The 17330-nt window shown below is 38.1% G+C and overlaps 1 protein-coding gene across 3 annotated transcripts in view; it reads left to right on the plus strand.

The window, feature by feature from the left end:
• fbxo25 (F-box protein 25) overlaps positions 1-17330 on the plus strand; it is a 59583-nt gene that overhangs the window by 28437 nt on the left and 13816 nt on the right. For all 3 annotated transcript variants that reach the window (XM_028797758.2, XM_028797757.2, XM_028797760.2), the window contains exons 6-7: positions 8379-8472; positions 13100-13284. In XM_028797758.2, the coding sequence (XP_028653591.1) occupies positions 8379-8472; positions 13100-13284 (279 nt within the window). The remainder of the gene's footprint in view (positions 1-8378; positions 8473-13099; positions 13285-17330) is intronic.

The raw sequence follows: 17330 nt of genomic DNA on the forward strand, positions 1-17330 counted from the left end.
AACAAGTGAAAGACTCCATATTTCCAATCCACCAATGACAATTTGTAGTGGAGAAATCCAAACATTAGAAAGACTGGAATATAATTTTTTTTTACCTGCTGAAATTTTATAAAATACCACAGTAAATGTGACAAAATAAGTTGTGAAATTTCTACAAACTGCCTGAACCAGTGACTGTTTGAAATACTTAGACACAAATAGTCATTTGTAGAAAACAAAAAAGCAAAATCTGCAGATTTTAGCAGAACAGTTTTTTTTTTTTAAATTAAGGAGAAAAACATTGGTTGTTCATAAATATGGAATACTATAGTAGTACATAATATTTTTTTTAACTCTGTTTTCTGATGGATTTAAAGAAAATACAAGATCCCCCCTTGAAAACAAGCTGAATCGTAATTCCAGTGAAATAATATAACTTTACTTAATTAGAATGACCTAATCTGTGAGATCTGCTTAATACAACTCAGGTTGACAGGGGCTGGGACCTGTCCAGCTGGACTGCGCTCAAAACAGGAACACCAGCCCATCACAGGGTCCACACACACATACATCTGCACTCACTCACAATCTATTCAATCTAAAATGTGCATCTTTGAGGATGTGGAAAAAACACGGGAGTAGCTGCAGTGAAAGAATGTGTAGATACTGTAGTCTACCATCAGTGCAATTTGAGTCTGTGAAGTGGCACTGCTAATCACTTCACTAGCTTACCACCCATAAATATAAAATATCTAAAGACAAAATGTATTTATCATTGTCTTCTCACAAATAATGAACAACATAATTATTTACTACATTTTGTGATTAAAATAGAGTCTGAGCTTTCTATCTTAGTTTTGAAGCTATGTGGCTAGATGAACTTTAGCAGTCTCAACACTTGCAAGCAGATGAGTCACATAACTGGTTTGACAGCTTTTCTCACAGCTTATAAAAGTTTAGGAAGGAACAGTCAATATGTAATTATGGCCACTTAAAAACAGATTTTCTTTACACATTACATCTTACAGAATGTATAAGGCAGGGTGTTCTTTGATGTACATGGAGAAACTTTCCTTTGTTTGACAACTTCAACTAAACTCACAGCTATTTGAGGGCAATTTTGAAAGTTAATAGTTTTAATAATTTCAGTTATTGTATTGGACAAAGACTTAATAGTCTGTGATATGAAAACATGCAGTGAAATCAACAAAGAGCACAGGTTAACATGCATTTTATTGACTAGGGTTGCTATGCTAGTACGGGAAAAGTTCTCGAATGGCGCAGAGGTAAGAACTGCTGCCTTATAACCCAAAGGTACCGGGTTTGAGTCTCGGTGCTCCGAGTATTGAGCTGCTGCTATTATTATTACTATAATATAATAAAAACATACATTTGATTTGAGTCTGTAACACCTGATGCAAATTTTGGCTACTTGTAAAATTTAGCGCTTGTTTTTTTTTTTTTTTATTATTCATTTTTATTCTGTCAGTAACGTTCACATGGTACAACGAACTTGCCTCTCCCTCTCTGAGTTGATGCCGTTTATCTCCATTCATTTCACAAGAGCAGCAATACTCACAGTTGGTGCTGTGGCTGACTCCTGCTCAGAACTATTTGTTGTACCGACAACCAAAAATACAATGTCCTGTGACCGCTATCAGACTACCATATGGCATTTACGCTTTGTAACAGCCGGTATAAAGTTTTTCAACCTGTAAAAGATATTGCTGAAGGGGTATAACCAAACACACAAACGCTGGTGAATCATGTCTTCTTAGTATTTTTTGTTGTCACTTGAATTTTTTATTATTCAGTTTTATTCTTGAATAAAAGCACACTTGTTTCATTATACCTCTGCAAAAGTGTTTATTTTCCCACCTTGTTCCTGCCTTTTGGGTTGGAATGAGTGATACACCTTTCACTCGCGGTTGATGTGCTGTAGGATTCACTTCAATTATTCCTCACTTCAAACTAAAATTCATGTCGTTATGCTTAGCCTAGCAAACACTGCATTTTGTATTTCTATCACATAATGCTGAAGTAACATTCAGCTTACTGGGATGATGGCAAGTCTTCCTCCTCCACAGAGCCTGTAACCATATGTTTCCTGCTCAAATATTTGTGCTCTTGTGCCATATGAGATCAGATCTACATATTTTACAATTCCCAACCTTTTTTTGTGTGCATTCAGAGTAAAATGCTTTTAACATCTGGGTTGTCTTTTCTGCCTCTTGCTTACCGTCTACCTTTTTTCAAATGTGTTCACAACTGAATGAACTAGTGACGCAATTGGGAGGCACCACATACTTGTCCTAATGACGTAATTAACTAATTGATGAAAGTGATCATTGCCAACGTTTCTAATCGATTATAATCGGTAATGCCTATTAGTTGTTGCAGCTCTAGCCGTAATATCGGTGAAGGTTCTACTGGTACATTGGTACAGACCCCCATTCGGCCTGATATATTGGACCTCAGTGTTTTTGGTTGGGGCCTACTAAGAACAAAACCAGACTCTTAACTCTGCTTAATTAATATTTAAAAATACAATTTATTTGATCAGATTTCTAAATAAAATACTTTCATAGTATTTAGTTAGTTTCATAACTAGCAAATGATTATATTAATTATCTTTCTTACGCTGACTAGAGTAGATTAGGTGTAATTACAGGTTATTATTCATGAGATGTATCCAAAACATCAACTTAATTTGGCACAATGCAGAGAAAATGTGGCCATGAATAATGAGTGTTGCATGTATCAGCGTCGACAAATCTGAGGTTTGTCATCAAAATGAATTGCTGTCTTCATGCTGCTAACACAGTGCCCTCCATAATGTAAATACACATTTTTTTCCTTGATTTTATCCCTCTACTCCACAGTTTAAAATTATAAATCAAACAATTCAGACATGACTAAAGTGCACATTGCAGACTTTTAATTTAAGGGTATTTGCATACATTGCCGTCACACCACATAGAGATGATAGCACTTTTTGTACATGGTCCACACCATTTCAGTACTGCATAATCCGTGCTCCAAACAAAAAATATCACCATAAGGAACTATTGGCTCCTAAAAGAAAAAAAAATAGGAGTCGACGGGTTTGATTAAGGTGCCAAACAATCAAATGTGTAGAATATTAATGTTACAGTCCCTTACCTTTCTAACCTCCATGTGTGTGCACATAATTCTTTTCCTTCTCCTGTGCAGTGCATCCTTCCCTAGAGCTTTTATGTCTGTTTTGATGATTTGGGTAACTTTCAGACTATGTACTATCATTAAGAAATATGTTTACTATCATTAAGAACTATACTTGGGCTCTGAGTCTGTATCATTGACCATCAGAGTATTGGTGTCAGAGGGCAATCCTGTGTAAATTGGTCTTCTTTTAGTCTTGTTTGAAGTGAGCCAGCATTTTACACAGGTCTTAGGAAACTGGTTAAGTGATGGGCCTTCTTTGCTGATTGTGACTAAAGGTTGAGACATTGAGTTTCACACTTTTGATTTTATTCTGCTCTGTACTGAAAAGCCACATTCATATTGAGCTGCTGAAATAGGCAGAACAAGCATTAAGATGTAGAATACTGTGAAAATATGTGCAATAAAGCTCTTTTGTCAGTAAGACTGTGGTATAGCGGGTCCGTGGCTTCAAAAAAAAAAGGCAAGGTTTTAAATCCGTATAGCCGTTTCGTTCTCCGTGGGCGCGATTGCACGACCGCTGGGAGTTAATGAGGTAGTTGGAGTGAGTCGCACCTGCACGTATGGGTGTGATCATCCTCAATTGCTTCATTGGCTTCCTGCGGCGCATGATTAAGGCGCTGTGCCCACGGAGGCGTGGGGGATGTGTATATATACGTGTCGGCACCAGGAAAGGGGGATGGATAGATCGATCGAGGTGAAAATCAAAGAACAGGAAAAGGAGGTTTAAGGACAGGAAAAGCAGTCGTGGAACATATGATCCGGCCACCTATAAGGAGGAGACAGCATTACCTGGGGCCCCACAAAGGAATGTTTGTTGGTAGCACTCTAGGGGCTAGTTCACCCTACTGAATGTTCTGTTGGAGTGGGGTGAGCAAGGCAGGTGTCCTCCCGAGGGATCTAAAGAGCGACTGCGTGAGTGCAAAGGATGAAGGGAGGAGAGCCGACCTCTGACTGTCTGGCAGTGATGTCCTTAAGGAAGCCAAGACGGAGGTCGGCCGAAAGGAGCTTGTGGCTGTTGGGTCTCTGCCGGCTGCGGGAGCAATGGGTGAGCCGGGGAGAATGAGAGACGGAGGTGGGCTGAGATCGTAATATGAGAGACTGCATTTTAACTTCTGATTTTAACCTCGGATTTTAATGGATTTATTTATTGGTAATTGTTTTTATACCCACTTTGCACTGTTTTTATGGAATATTTATTGAAACTGTGATGCACTGCACTTTTTGTTTGGACACTGTTAGTTGTTTTGAAATAAAAGCACATTGGCACTTTTGGAAATATCCCTTGGCTTCATTTGAGAATTGTCCTCATATGTCAGCTCATCTATGTGACATTACCGACGGTGTTGTGTTCAGGGCTCCCAGCAGTCGGATGGGAGCATGGAGCGGACCTGCATTGTCACAAATGCTTCCCTCAAACTGTTGTAGGACTTGTCTCAGAATTGGCTTTTAATCAGAATTTTTAGCACATTTAATGTTGTTTTTGCTGTGTATTCCTCGCCCCAACACAGATGCGTGAAGTGTATAAACCAGCATTTATGCGGCTCACAGATATTCAAAGGGGAGCCCATACTGACACATATGTTAATGGCTGAAAAATAAAGTATTTATAAATAAAATAAAGAAATGTTCTTTTGCATCTGTTACAGTATAGTTAGTTCACCCCTGGTGAATGAAATAATTGATACTCTTAAGTACAAATGAAAATTGACAAAGCCTGTTTTTAGATGCATTTGCAACCATTTTAGTCACAGTCTGGAGCCCTGATAATGTTTAAGATATAGCAATGGGATGCACATACATTAAAGTAGTCATATTTAGTATGTTGTTGCATATCCCTTCTATGCAGGTGCTGAGTATCTTCTCTGGTGATGCTCTGTGAGGCCTCAAAATGGAGCCAAGTTTAGCTTTGAAAAACTCCTGCGTTTCCTTGGGATCATTATCTTGTTGTAGGATGAAGAGCCATCCAATGAGTTTGGAGGTTGATCAGATGAGATGTTTCTGTACACCTCAACAGTTACATCATCAATGAAGTTAAGTGTGCCAGTATACATGCCCAAGCCATAACTCTCCCCCCACCCCACCATGATTAATAGATGAGGTGGAATGCTTTGGATCCTGGGCAGCTAATCTTTGTCCTCACAATTTGCTCTTGCCATTACTCTGGTTCAGGTTCATCTTTGTCTTGTCTGTCCACAAACCCTTTTTCCAGAATTCTGCAGGCTCTTTTAAGTACTTTTTTGCAAAGTAATCTGGCCATCCTATTTTTGTGGCCAACTAGTGGTTTGAATCTTGAAGTGTAGCCTTTGCATTTCTGTTCATGAAGTCTTTTGCAGATGGTAGTATCTGACACATACATATCTGCTTCGTGAGGAGTGTTTCTGTTCTGTCGTACAGGCATTTGGAGTTTTTCAAACCATAGTGAGGATTCTTTTATCATCAACAGTTGAAGTCTTCCTTGCCCTACCAGACCCCTTCCGATTACTGAGCTCACCCCCTGTGTTCTTTCTTCTTAATGACATTCCTGACACTGGATTTTGGTAATCCGCAGGTTTTACCAGTGTCTCTAAAGGATTTATTCTTATTTTAAAGCCTCATAATGACTTCTTTGACTTTCATTGGCACAACTTTTGTCCTTGTATTGAACAATGGCAACTATAGTTTCCAAAGGGTAGAAGCAATCCTAGGTGTCTTATGCCTGCACGAATGAAGCAGTGATACAGACCTGAGTAATCACAAATAAATGTGATGCTAGTCGTCCCAAACATTACGGTGTCCTGAAGTGGGGGAACTATGAATAAAAGTGTTTTCATGTCTACATTATGTGACTGAAGTACTAGGGGGTACCTACCCAAAAGTGACCGTAATTGGGGGTGGGGGTGGGGATTTGGTTTAATTAGTTGTACTTACTGAAACTTTAGTTTCCTTCAAAGTATTCTCCCTGTGAATGAACACACTTGTCCCAATGGTTTTCCCACTGATGGAAACATTTTTGGAATTGCTGAAGAGGAATGTTGTCCAATGCCTGCAGTGATTTTTCTTTGACTTCCTCCACGGTACAAAAACCCTTTCCTCTGAGTTCATTTTTCATATGTGAGAACAAGAAAAAGTCACACTGAGCAAGATCAGACGAGTAGGGAAGGTGGCAAGAACTCCAAGACACACAGGTCAATTCAGAAATCTCTTCAATAGTCTGACGTTGATCTTCGTAAATTGCAAAGCGAACTTGTGCTTTATTTTGGTATTAACAAATGGAGCAATCGCCAGTGTTGATAAACCAAGTAGCTGATTAGTTTGAATCTTGCCTCAGTATTTCTTGCTGCAACTCTGTGTTTCCAGTCCTTTTACATTCCAAAGTCCTATATGCATAACTGTGGATGCTTGTAAGGTTCCTTCCATGACCGTAAACTATACAGAAAATGGACAGATGCTTTAACTGACTGGTTTGTTAGTCAAAATGTAAAAAATACTGACGGTTTCTAATGCTAGGACAACGAGTAAACAGAAACTAAGACACTAGTAATAAATGAGAGACATTTTAATGTAGTGTGGCTATTCAGTGAAGCGTAGTAGTTGCCTAACCTTACTAACACTAATTTCTAGGGAATAAAAGAAACATAACTTTTAAATGGGGAAGTGTTCTTTGCTCATTAATCTCAGTGGCAAAACACAGAGTTTGTAACTCTATGCTTTGGGTTCATTGCAACTGCCTAGTATTTTTAATTCATCAGGTAAATTTGGCAGACTTTGTAGTTTTTAAGTTGTATTAATTTTATTCTTTCATTTTAAATGTTTAAAAAATATGTATGTAAAAGGCGTGTTTTGTTAAAGGTCTGTACACCTTTAATGCTGCTTTATAAAAGATATTAATGCCATGAGAGTAAACTACATTTATTATCATCTGACCATGAGAATTGTGTTCTCACACTGAAATCTACATTAGATGTCCACACATTGTCACATCTATTCTCTCAGAAAGTAAGGTTTGTGCCTTTAGTTGTATGTTAACCGGGTTGTTCTTGCTGTACCACAAGACAAACGTTAAGTTTCTTTTCCTGTCTCCGCATGCTTCCCAATGGATAGTACAGGGTTCCATACTGCAGAAGGGCAAGCAATCAATGTGTTCAAAATGGGCTTGAGTACGTTTGTAGCCATAGTTAGAATTTTGTTCACCAGGAATGTGCATTCTTTTCTATATTATTTTCCACAATGGCTATATTCTGCTTAACTGCAAAAATGTGATTATGCTTATGTATTATACAAACATGTTCAGTATGTCTAGATAGATAGATAGATAGATAGATACTTTATTAATCCCAATGGGAAATTCTAATGACTAATGTCTAATGACTACCCTAAAAATGGCAGGTGTGTGACTGTAATATTGTGGTCAGTTATAGACTTAATCCCCATCCACAGCTAGTCCTTGTTTTGAGTTAAATTATATAGCTCTAATTTCACTTTTGTTGTTAGCAATGCAAGAGTTATATTTGCATATCTGATATAAAGTTAAGTAATTTTAATATTGGCCTTTTGTATCCACTAATGTTTGTGATATTCATTGATGTTATTGGACCGTTTTGTAACGTAGAATATAACAGTTGCTGTGGCATATTTGTGAGTGATGGTACTTTTTTAGCCCCATTTGAGTATGTTCTCCTAATACCTTTTGATGACGAAATGTGGGTTGTGGGGACAAAACAACATTGGGAGGGTGCAAACAGTGCAAGACCCAAAATTAGATTTCTATATGGGTTGTGAGGGAAACTTTGTAGTAGGATGAATCGTGATATAATCCATATGTGGAGTGTATACTCTAAACTGAGACAAGCCAGTTGAAGCTGTTTGTGTATTTTTGTGTAAGACTATTGTTTGGGAGTCACCAATGGATGTTTTAACAGGTATGGCCCACTGAGAAGAGACTGAAGAGTAGACAGGAGATATGCTGGAGTATTTATATTTTTCAGCTGATGTGGTTGCTCCTTAGAAAAAGGTGAAAACTGTTGATGTAGGTTGGGATTTCAGTAAGACCTATCGAGTTTGGGTGGGTGTCATTGGGAAGGCTATGCAGAACATTTCAGTGTGTATTAATATAATAGCACGTCATATACAATATAACTTTCTACTTAGTTTACATATTTTTTTATATTTATTTAAAGATAGCAATCTTCTGCTTTTTCATGTGTTCCCTTTTTCAGCTTTTACAGCTCATAGCAAAATCCCAGTTGACATCCCTGAGCGGAGCTGCCCAAAAAAACTATTTTAATATTTTGGAAAAAATAGTTCGGAAAGGTAAGCTTTTATGTTCAATTATGTAAAAACTTAAAACATTGATTATTAATGAGAAAATGAATAAAAAAATATTTTAAAGTCAGAAATTGTAATATTATAAATAAATTATCCTGCCAATTTTCACCCATTTTCTGACCCACTTACTCAGTCATAGTTACTGGAAGCCAACGCCTTTGTGGACAATGTAAAAGGTGGGAACCAATCATGAACGGAGTGCCAGTATTTAAAATTTTTTGGTATTTAAATTTTTCTTACAGTGCATTTCATTTTTAATAATTTACCAGATAACAGTTTAAGCATTTATAAATACAAAGTGGCTTTGGGTACAGCATTGTCTTACAAATCATCTTTAATGTGTATCCACATATTTTACTCCTCTTTACCCCTTATGCACATTTTTATGTATCAGTTCTACAACTGCTTTGAGATTGTATATATATATATATTTTTTTTTAACTAAAGTATTTATAAGGCAGTCAGCACCAGCTCCTAATCCCTCTCTCTCTTTCATTTGGGTTTCAAGAACCTAATTTACTTGAATGTTGAGAAAAACTAGGTTCTACTCTTTGTGTACTTCTCAGAGAAATATGTGAATCTATGTTAGTGGACAACATCAGCAAGAGTTTTATCTTGAAGTAATAAAACCAAAGATTGAAGTTTAGCTACTCCGGTCCTGATAATATTTATTTTAACAGTGCAACAAGTGGTAGTATGCATTTAGCACATCTGTTTTACAAGTTAATGATTATTAGTGGACATGTTCTTAATAATTTGTATGCAATTAAGTCCATATCATGTGATGCATGGAACATATATTTTATACTGTATCTTTTAACACTACAATCCCTGAAGCCTGCGAAAATATTTGTAATGCCAGGCCACCTTCATTTTAATCGCACCTCCTCATTACTGCGTTAATTGCGCACCGATATCGCCTTTGTTTTGGAAATGTGTCTGTTGGCCACAGGCAGACAGCCTTCTCACCCATCCCCCTTAGCAAGGCAGCTGAAGTCAGACACAAAATTCTCACAACTGGAATTGTATAGGAAAATAATATAGCACTATTTGAAATACATACATTCCATGTGTTTTTTGTGTCTACAATGATCTGTGTAAATGTAGGATGACAGGAAATGCGAGACAAGAAATGTTGAACACATAACTAAAACAGAAAAGTTTTTCATATGGTTATAGTAATAAAATGTTCACATGAAGTATCTAATGTATGAAGACTGAAGTCCAAATAGCAAATAAACACTTCCACAAAAGGTATAACAAAACAAGTGTGGTTTTATTCAAGAATAAAAGAATAAAGAAAGAGAAACTGTTCAGTTTACATGTTGCAGTCAGTGTGTGATATATATCTATTTCAAATAAGAACAAATTATTTTCCTATACAATTCCAGACACCTCACTCCCAGATAAAGACTTCAGCTGTGAGTATTTTGTGTCTGACTTCAGTTTCCTTGGTGGGGGATGGGATAGTAGGCTGCCTGCCTGCGGCTGATTGACACAATTGCAAAACAAAGACGATATTGGTGCACAATTAACGCAGTGATGAGGAGGTGCGAGTAAAATTAAGGTGGCCTGGCATTTTTTGCATGAATATTTTCGCAGGCTCCAGGGATTCTAGTGATAATTAGTGTTATATACCAAGAGAGTTTTCACATGCTGTTGTGGTGGCATTTTACTTCCACAATGAGGACATTGAGGAACTCAGCCACTATATACAGACTACATCAAGTTTTGTGTAGAGAAACTGTTTCCCACTAAGGCAGTGCACTGTTTTCTCACCAACAAACCATGGTTCACAAAATACCTAAAAGCCCTACTGAATGATAAGAGAGTCTTTCTTTAGGACTGGAGATAAGAAGGAAATCAAGCAGGTGCAGTCAAAGCTGAGGAATTAGCTCTGTGTGGGTAGTGCAAACTACAGAGACAAACTTCAGCACAAGTTACAGCCGATCAATGTGAAGGAAGTGTGGAACTGGATGAGTACTGGATGAGTACTATCACTAGCTGCAAGCAGGCTGTAAATAAAACCTGTAGAGGAAGGAAACAAGAAAAGATCTAATGAACTGAACCAGTATACTTCACTGCAAAAAATCAGTCTGAAAAAATAAATAAAAAACAAGAAAAAGGTATTAGAATCAAGCAAAATTATCTGCCAATATAGTGAGAAAGTTTAACTTGTTAAATTTTCTAAAAATGAGATTATATATCTTACACATACAAATCTACTCAAGTCAGTTATTCTTAAAATAAAAAAACAAGATCTATTATTTCTTTTCAAGATTGTCTGGATTGTTAAGATTTCATTTTTTGCAGTGTTCAACAGGATTGACTCATTCTTGTCAATCTAGCTCTCCCGTAACACTGCTAGCGTCTGTGTAAGCTGTGGAGGTTCCGGAATCCCAACTGTTACCTCTACTCAGCACGACTTCCCCTACACCTGTGGTCTCCAACTTCCTTCCACGTTCTTGACTGTTCGTTTCAGATGGTCAGGTGAGGAGAGAGCTGGGGGAAATCAGCTCTGTGGTGTCCTTTAGCACCTGGTTTCTCTCTTTTCCTTGAGCTTACAGGAGGTTTTACAGCTGTGAAAAATATCCTGTGTTGTCACAGTTAGGGAATCCATTCCCGGGCTCTTTGGACATTTTTCATTCCCGCATTCCTGGGAATGAAACTGCTGTAATTCCCGGGAAAATGGGAACGGCCAAGCTCACATATATAGCGTGTAAAAGTGTATCAAGAAATAACAGAGTTATAGTTGAAAATAATTAAGTGGTACCGTTTTTTGGCCCACGGTGTAGTGTGTTGCCGATTAATTCAGTCAACAACAGACCAGCTGCACTGACTGAGCACAGTGGACTGGGAGGAGTCTGCACTCTGCAGCTCACAAATGCCGGGACGGGGCAGAGTTCATTGACGTCTGTGCTGTTGACAGCTTTGAACAGGAACTTGAAATTGCAATGCGTCAGTCTGTTGCATCCGCATTATCTTTGCTAAGAAACTGGATGCATCAGTAAAAGCTGAAATGCCGGTGTTTCAGAGCAATGGCAAGCACTGGCATTGTTTAGAACAAGTGTATCAGTATTTGATGACTGTGCCGCCTACTTCCGTGGAGGCAGAGCGTGCTTTCTCAGCGGCTGGCGTACTCTGCACGAAGGTGCGCTCTCGGCTGGACGACCACACGCTCGACACGTTGTGCTTTCTATGCTGTTGTTATCGCAAATAACTAGATACATGTACTTATATGACAGCATGAACTGCTTGTAGTTAAGGTTAGTCTTTTATTGGTGTCAACATATTGCAGTAGTTTTATTAAAAATAAGTCTTGCTCGTTCTAAAACCGTTCACATGTGAGATGCCCGTGCACTGTGTCATTCCCGGGAGCCCAGGATACCCGGGAATGACATGTGGGATTTCCGAATTCCCGGGAATGGATAAACCCCTTCGGGAATGGATTCCCTAGTCACAGTCCCAAAGAAAGAGCACTCCAGTGACACTAATGACTTCAAGTCAGGTGCTCTTACTTTCATCATGAAGACCTTTGAGAAGCTAGTCGTGATACAGCTCCACCACGCCAGTCTCCTTCATTATGGACTACCTGACCAACAGACAGCAGTTTATGAGGCTTAGAGACGGTGTGTCAGAAATGGTGGTGTGTGATACTGGAGTACCACAGGGAACTGTCTTGTCTCCCACACTCTCTACACAATGGACTTCATGTATAATACCAGTGCTTGTAACCTACAGAAATTCTCAGAAGACTCCTCCATCATTGGCTGCATTAATAATTGAGATGAGTCACAGTACAGGAGATCTGCATCAGACTTTGTCTTGCGGTGCAGGGAGAACCACCACAACTTAACATCAGCAAGACAAAAGAGTTGGTAGTATACATCCCCCATGCCAATACCTTCCGAGGCCAATCACCTTAAAGGAGGGGATGTAGAAGTGGTGCAGAGCTACAGATACCAGGGGGTTCCCGTATACAGCAAAGTGGGCTGGTCTGACAATACAGTGGCACTATATGTGTACTTCCTGAGGAGACTCCAGTCTCTTGATAATATGCAGCAAGCTACTGGAAACCTTCCAGTCAGTAGCTGCACATCCCTGCCAGAAGACGCTCTCTTGAAGCACTTTTAGACACAGGCTTATTCCACCGTGGTGTGCTAAGAAGCACCACTGGCGATCTTTTCTGCCCACTGCTATCGGCAATTCAGAGCTTCTTCCTGATGTCTCAGACTAGATTCCTATTGTCTTTGAGTTAATTTTGCAATTTCTGCACAATATATAGTTATTATTAATAATTATAATCAATAAATCAATTCATTATATTTTTGTAGCACTTTTTTCACTACTCAAAGTGCTACCACGCAGGGAGCACCCGAGAAACGAACTCATGATCTCTTTACTGCGAGACTGTAGCACTACCACAATGCCACCTTGATTAATGGATTGTATTATTTGTCCTGCGTGTCTGTATCTTTGTTGTTTTTATGTTTCTGCTGCTGTTAGCATCTACATTTCTCCTTAGGGTTAATAAAATTTAACTAATCTTATCTAATCCAATATTAACAATAATTTTGAAAACTTGTAAGAGTTTAATTTTTGGCTGTTTTAGTTCTAGATGATCAGCAAAACCCAAGACTAATTAAAGACCTCTTACAAGACCTGGGTTCTACTCTTTGTATTCTCATCAGAGAAGTGGGCAAATCTGTGTTAGTGGGCAACATCAATATTTGGATTTGTCGTTTGGAAACAATACTGAATTGGCAACAACAGCTAAATAACCTACAGATACCTAAGGTATTTATTTACTTTATTTTCCTATTTTAAAAAAGTGTAAAGTTAAAAAAGAAGTGTTATGGTTGTGTTATGGCTTAATGTTTATTTAAACATTGTGACTGAAAGGGTGAGTGCAATCTTAAGTTTGAATAGTATTCTGAACCCAGAAGAAATTAATAGTCTTAGTGTTATCATATGATACACAGCACCAAATAACTTAAGAGAACTGAATATTAGTGAGTATAAACAAAATAAGTAAGCATAAATCTTTAAATCTAGATTTTGAAGTCCTTCTGGCAAAGTGCTGCAAAATCCTGGTGCAAGTCATATATTTGACTTCAAGGTAACTTTTTTTTTTTTTTTTTTTTTGTGCTGCTCTGTACAAGGGTTTGCAATATTACCAGCTGTGTTTAAAACACTATCAGAGAGGAGTAGGTGGCAGGGGTGCGCGGGCACCACTTGCCTGGAAAGAGTTACTCTAGGAAAGGGTGATTTGTGAAAATTCCACAGTGGAGTAGAACTTCAAACCGTTAACATGAGAAATGAAATGTTTTTGGACAATAGTGATAATTGTTACAACATACAGTAAATAATGGTGTAGTTACTCATCAATTGAAGTGTGAAATTTCAATTAAAATACAATGCAATGCAATAGAATGCACACATCCATAGAAGGGTCCATCAAAACTTGTATTTTTTATACAAATAAATAAAAATTAATATACATATGAACAAACAAAAGAAATAGAAAAGTGACATAGTATTCTTATACTTAACATATTTACCTTTAGCAGTATTTAACATAACATTTCCTGTAGGTGTTGATGAGACTTTCTGTTATCCAGTGCAAACTGTCTCCTCATGTATACTGTAGTAGAGACCCACTTTCTTATGGAATACCAACTACATATTTTACAACACAGAGCATAGAGGATTGTTGTGTAAAATTAAAGTAATTAAAGTCTTTCAAGGCACATTCGCAAATGATAAGAAATTTACCTTCTGAGATTACCATGTCTGTCTGTCCACATGAAACATCTTTTGTCCCAGTGGACCCGTTATTTCTACCTGGGTCTGGGGCTGTCCGTTTGCGTGGCACATCATTATTAATGAGTTTATGGTTGTCTGGGCTGGAAAGAGGTGGGCAAGGAAGAGAGCAGAAGATGCCATTTCTGTCATACTTGCTGCAATGCTTGATTGAGGTGACGTACGATAATCTGCTCCATTTATGACACAGACAGCATTTCACCAGTTCGCTTTTCCACCAATGCTTTCAGTATAGATGCTGTCTTTAGTAATTTAGCAATGGTCTTTTGTGCCATTAACTTCATTTGAGAAGTGCTATATTTTCTGTTTCTTAAACTGACAGATCTTTTTATTGTCTTCTCTTACTTAGGCTAATTTTTTTTTTCTTCATATTTGTCCATCTGTTGGCTGTCGCATCATGTAAAATAACACAACCTCTTTTTCACAGTTTTGTTTATCCAGGGGCATATACTGTCATTATGTGGGCAGAATCAAAGCTTTACAGTGTAAAGTGAATTGGGTTAAAACAGTTTGTATTCTGCAGCCTCATAGACTAAAAAAATGATCAAAAAAAGCACACATCACATGATTATTGAATAGTTATTCCACAGTAACAATAATGTTATTGTATTATCACCCAGTCCTACAGTCATATGAAAAAGTTTGAGAACCCCTCTCAGCCTGCATAATAATTTACTCTACTTTCAACAAAAAAGATAACAGTGGTATGTCTTTCATTTCCTAGGAATATCTGAGTACTGGGGTGTTTTCCGAACAAAGATTTTTAGTGAAGCAGTTTTTAGTTGTATGAAATTAAATCAAATGTGAAAACCTGGTTGTGCAAAAATTTGGGTCCCTTTGTAATTTTGCTGATTTGAATGCATGTAACTGCTCAATACTGATTACTTTCAACACCAAATTGGTTGGATTAGCTCATTAAGCCTTGAACTTCATAGACAGGTGTGTCCAATCATGAGAAAAGGTATTTAAGGTGGTCAGTTGCAAGTTGTGCTACCCTTTGACTCTCCTCTGAAGAGTGACAGCATTGGATCCTCAAAGGAACTCTCAAAAGATATGCAAACAAAGATTGTTCAGTCTCATGGTTTAGGGGAAGGCTACAAAAAGCTATCTCAGAGTTTTAAACTGTCAGTTTCAACTGTAAGGATTGTAATCATGAAATGGAAGGCCACAGGCACAGTTGCTATTAAACCCAGGTCTGGCAGACCAAGAAAAATACAGAAGTGGCATATGCGCAGGATTGTGAGAATGCTTACAGACAACCCACAGATTACCTCCAGAGACCTGCAAGAACATCTTGCTGCAAATGGTGTATCTGTACATCGTTCTACAATTCAGCGCAATGTGCAGAAAGAACAATCTGTAGGGCAGGGTGATGAGAAAGAAGCCCTTTCTGTACTCGCGCCACAAACAGAGTCGCTTGTTGTATGCAAATGATCATTTAGACAAGCCAGATTCATTTTGGAACAAAGTGCTTTGGAGTGATGAGACACAAATTGAGTTATTTTGTCATAACAAAAAGCACTTTGCATGGTGGAAGAACACCACATTCCAAGAAAAACACCTGCTACCTACTGTCAAATTTGGTGGAGGTTCCATCATGCTGTGGAGCCGTGTGGCTAGTTCAGGGACTGGGGCTCTTGTTAAAATTGAGGGTCGGATGAATTCAACCCAATATCAACAAATTCTTCAGGATAATATTCAACCATCAGTCACAAAGTTGAAGTTACGCAGGGGTTGGATATTCCAACAAGACAATGACCCAAAACACAGTTTGAAATCTACAAAGGCATTCATGCAGAGGGAGAAGTACAATGTTCTGGAATGGCCGTCACAGTCTCCCAACTTGAATATCATCGAAAATCTATGGGATGATTTGAAGGAGGCTGTCCATGCTCGGCAGCCATCAAATTTAACTGAACTGGAGAGATTTTGTATGGAAGAATGGTCAAAAATACCTCCATCCAGAATCCAGACACTCATCAAAGGCTATAGGAGGCATCTAGAGGCTGTTATATTTGCAAAAGGAGGCTCAACTAAGTATTGATGTAATATGTCTGCTGGGGTGCCCAAATGTATGCACCTGTCTAATTTAATTTAGTTATGATGCATATTGCATATTTTCTGTTAATCCAATAAACTTAATGTCACTACTGAAATACTACTGTTTACATAAGGCATGTCATATATTAAAAGGAAGTTGCTACTTTGAAAGCTCAGCCAATGATCAACAAAAATCCAAAGAATTAAGAGGGGTTCCCAAACTTTTACATATGACTGTATCTTGGATCATTGAGGCAGCCTCAGTTACTTATATGCCATATGGATTACTTAAAAAAACAAAAATGTGAGTTTGTGTAATTGTAATAGCTGTTGCTGTTCTTTTCAGAATATGTTACTATTTCATGATGCAAAAGTCATTAACCCTTTGAAATGTGCACTCCACATTTCTGTCCAGTACATGCCTTATGTCTTTCTACTTTTCGAAGAGAGAGTACTTTGCAGTTTTATTATCATGTCACACAAGCATGCACCTGATTAGGAGAGCAGAAGATTGAGTTGTTTAAGACACAGCTTTCTGCTACCTAATGTGTCACACTTGAAAGAAAATAACAATAGTTTGTTCAAAAGGTAGAGGAGCTTCATCTGTAATCACTGAAGTTATTAGCTTTATTTTACCAGGCTGCATAATAGCCAGACCTTGTCAGCATGTCTCCTAGAAAACCACAAATGGGAATGCCTTCAAGCCTTCCTCTTTGCGAAGTTCTGTGTCCAAAACAGGACTATGAAAATTCCAGAATGAAATGTCTTTGGATAAAGATTCATTTTGTCCTTGGCATTTCTGGAGAGATTGTGAAGTGCAGTCCTGCTGTACCCTTATATGTAAACACTCCTCTCCAGTCTACAACTCCACTGTTACTCAGTTGCTCCCTTTTGATGCCAATTTGAAATGATCTGGGTTGCCAGTTCAAATCCTGGCAGTAACAGAAGGAGTGCCACTATGTTGGGCTCCTGAGCAAGGC

Source organism: Erpetoichthys calabaricus, chromosome 3, assembly GCF_900747795.2.
Source record: "Erpetoichthys calabaricus chromosome 3, fErpCal1.3, whole genome shotgun sequence".
Lineage (NCBI taxonomy): Eukaryota > Metazoa > Chordata > Cladistia > Polypteriformes > Polypteridae > Erpetoichthys > Erpetoichthys calabaricus.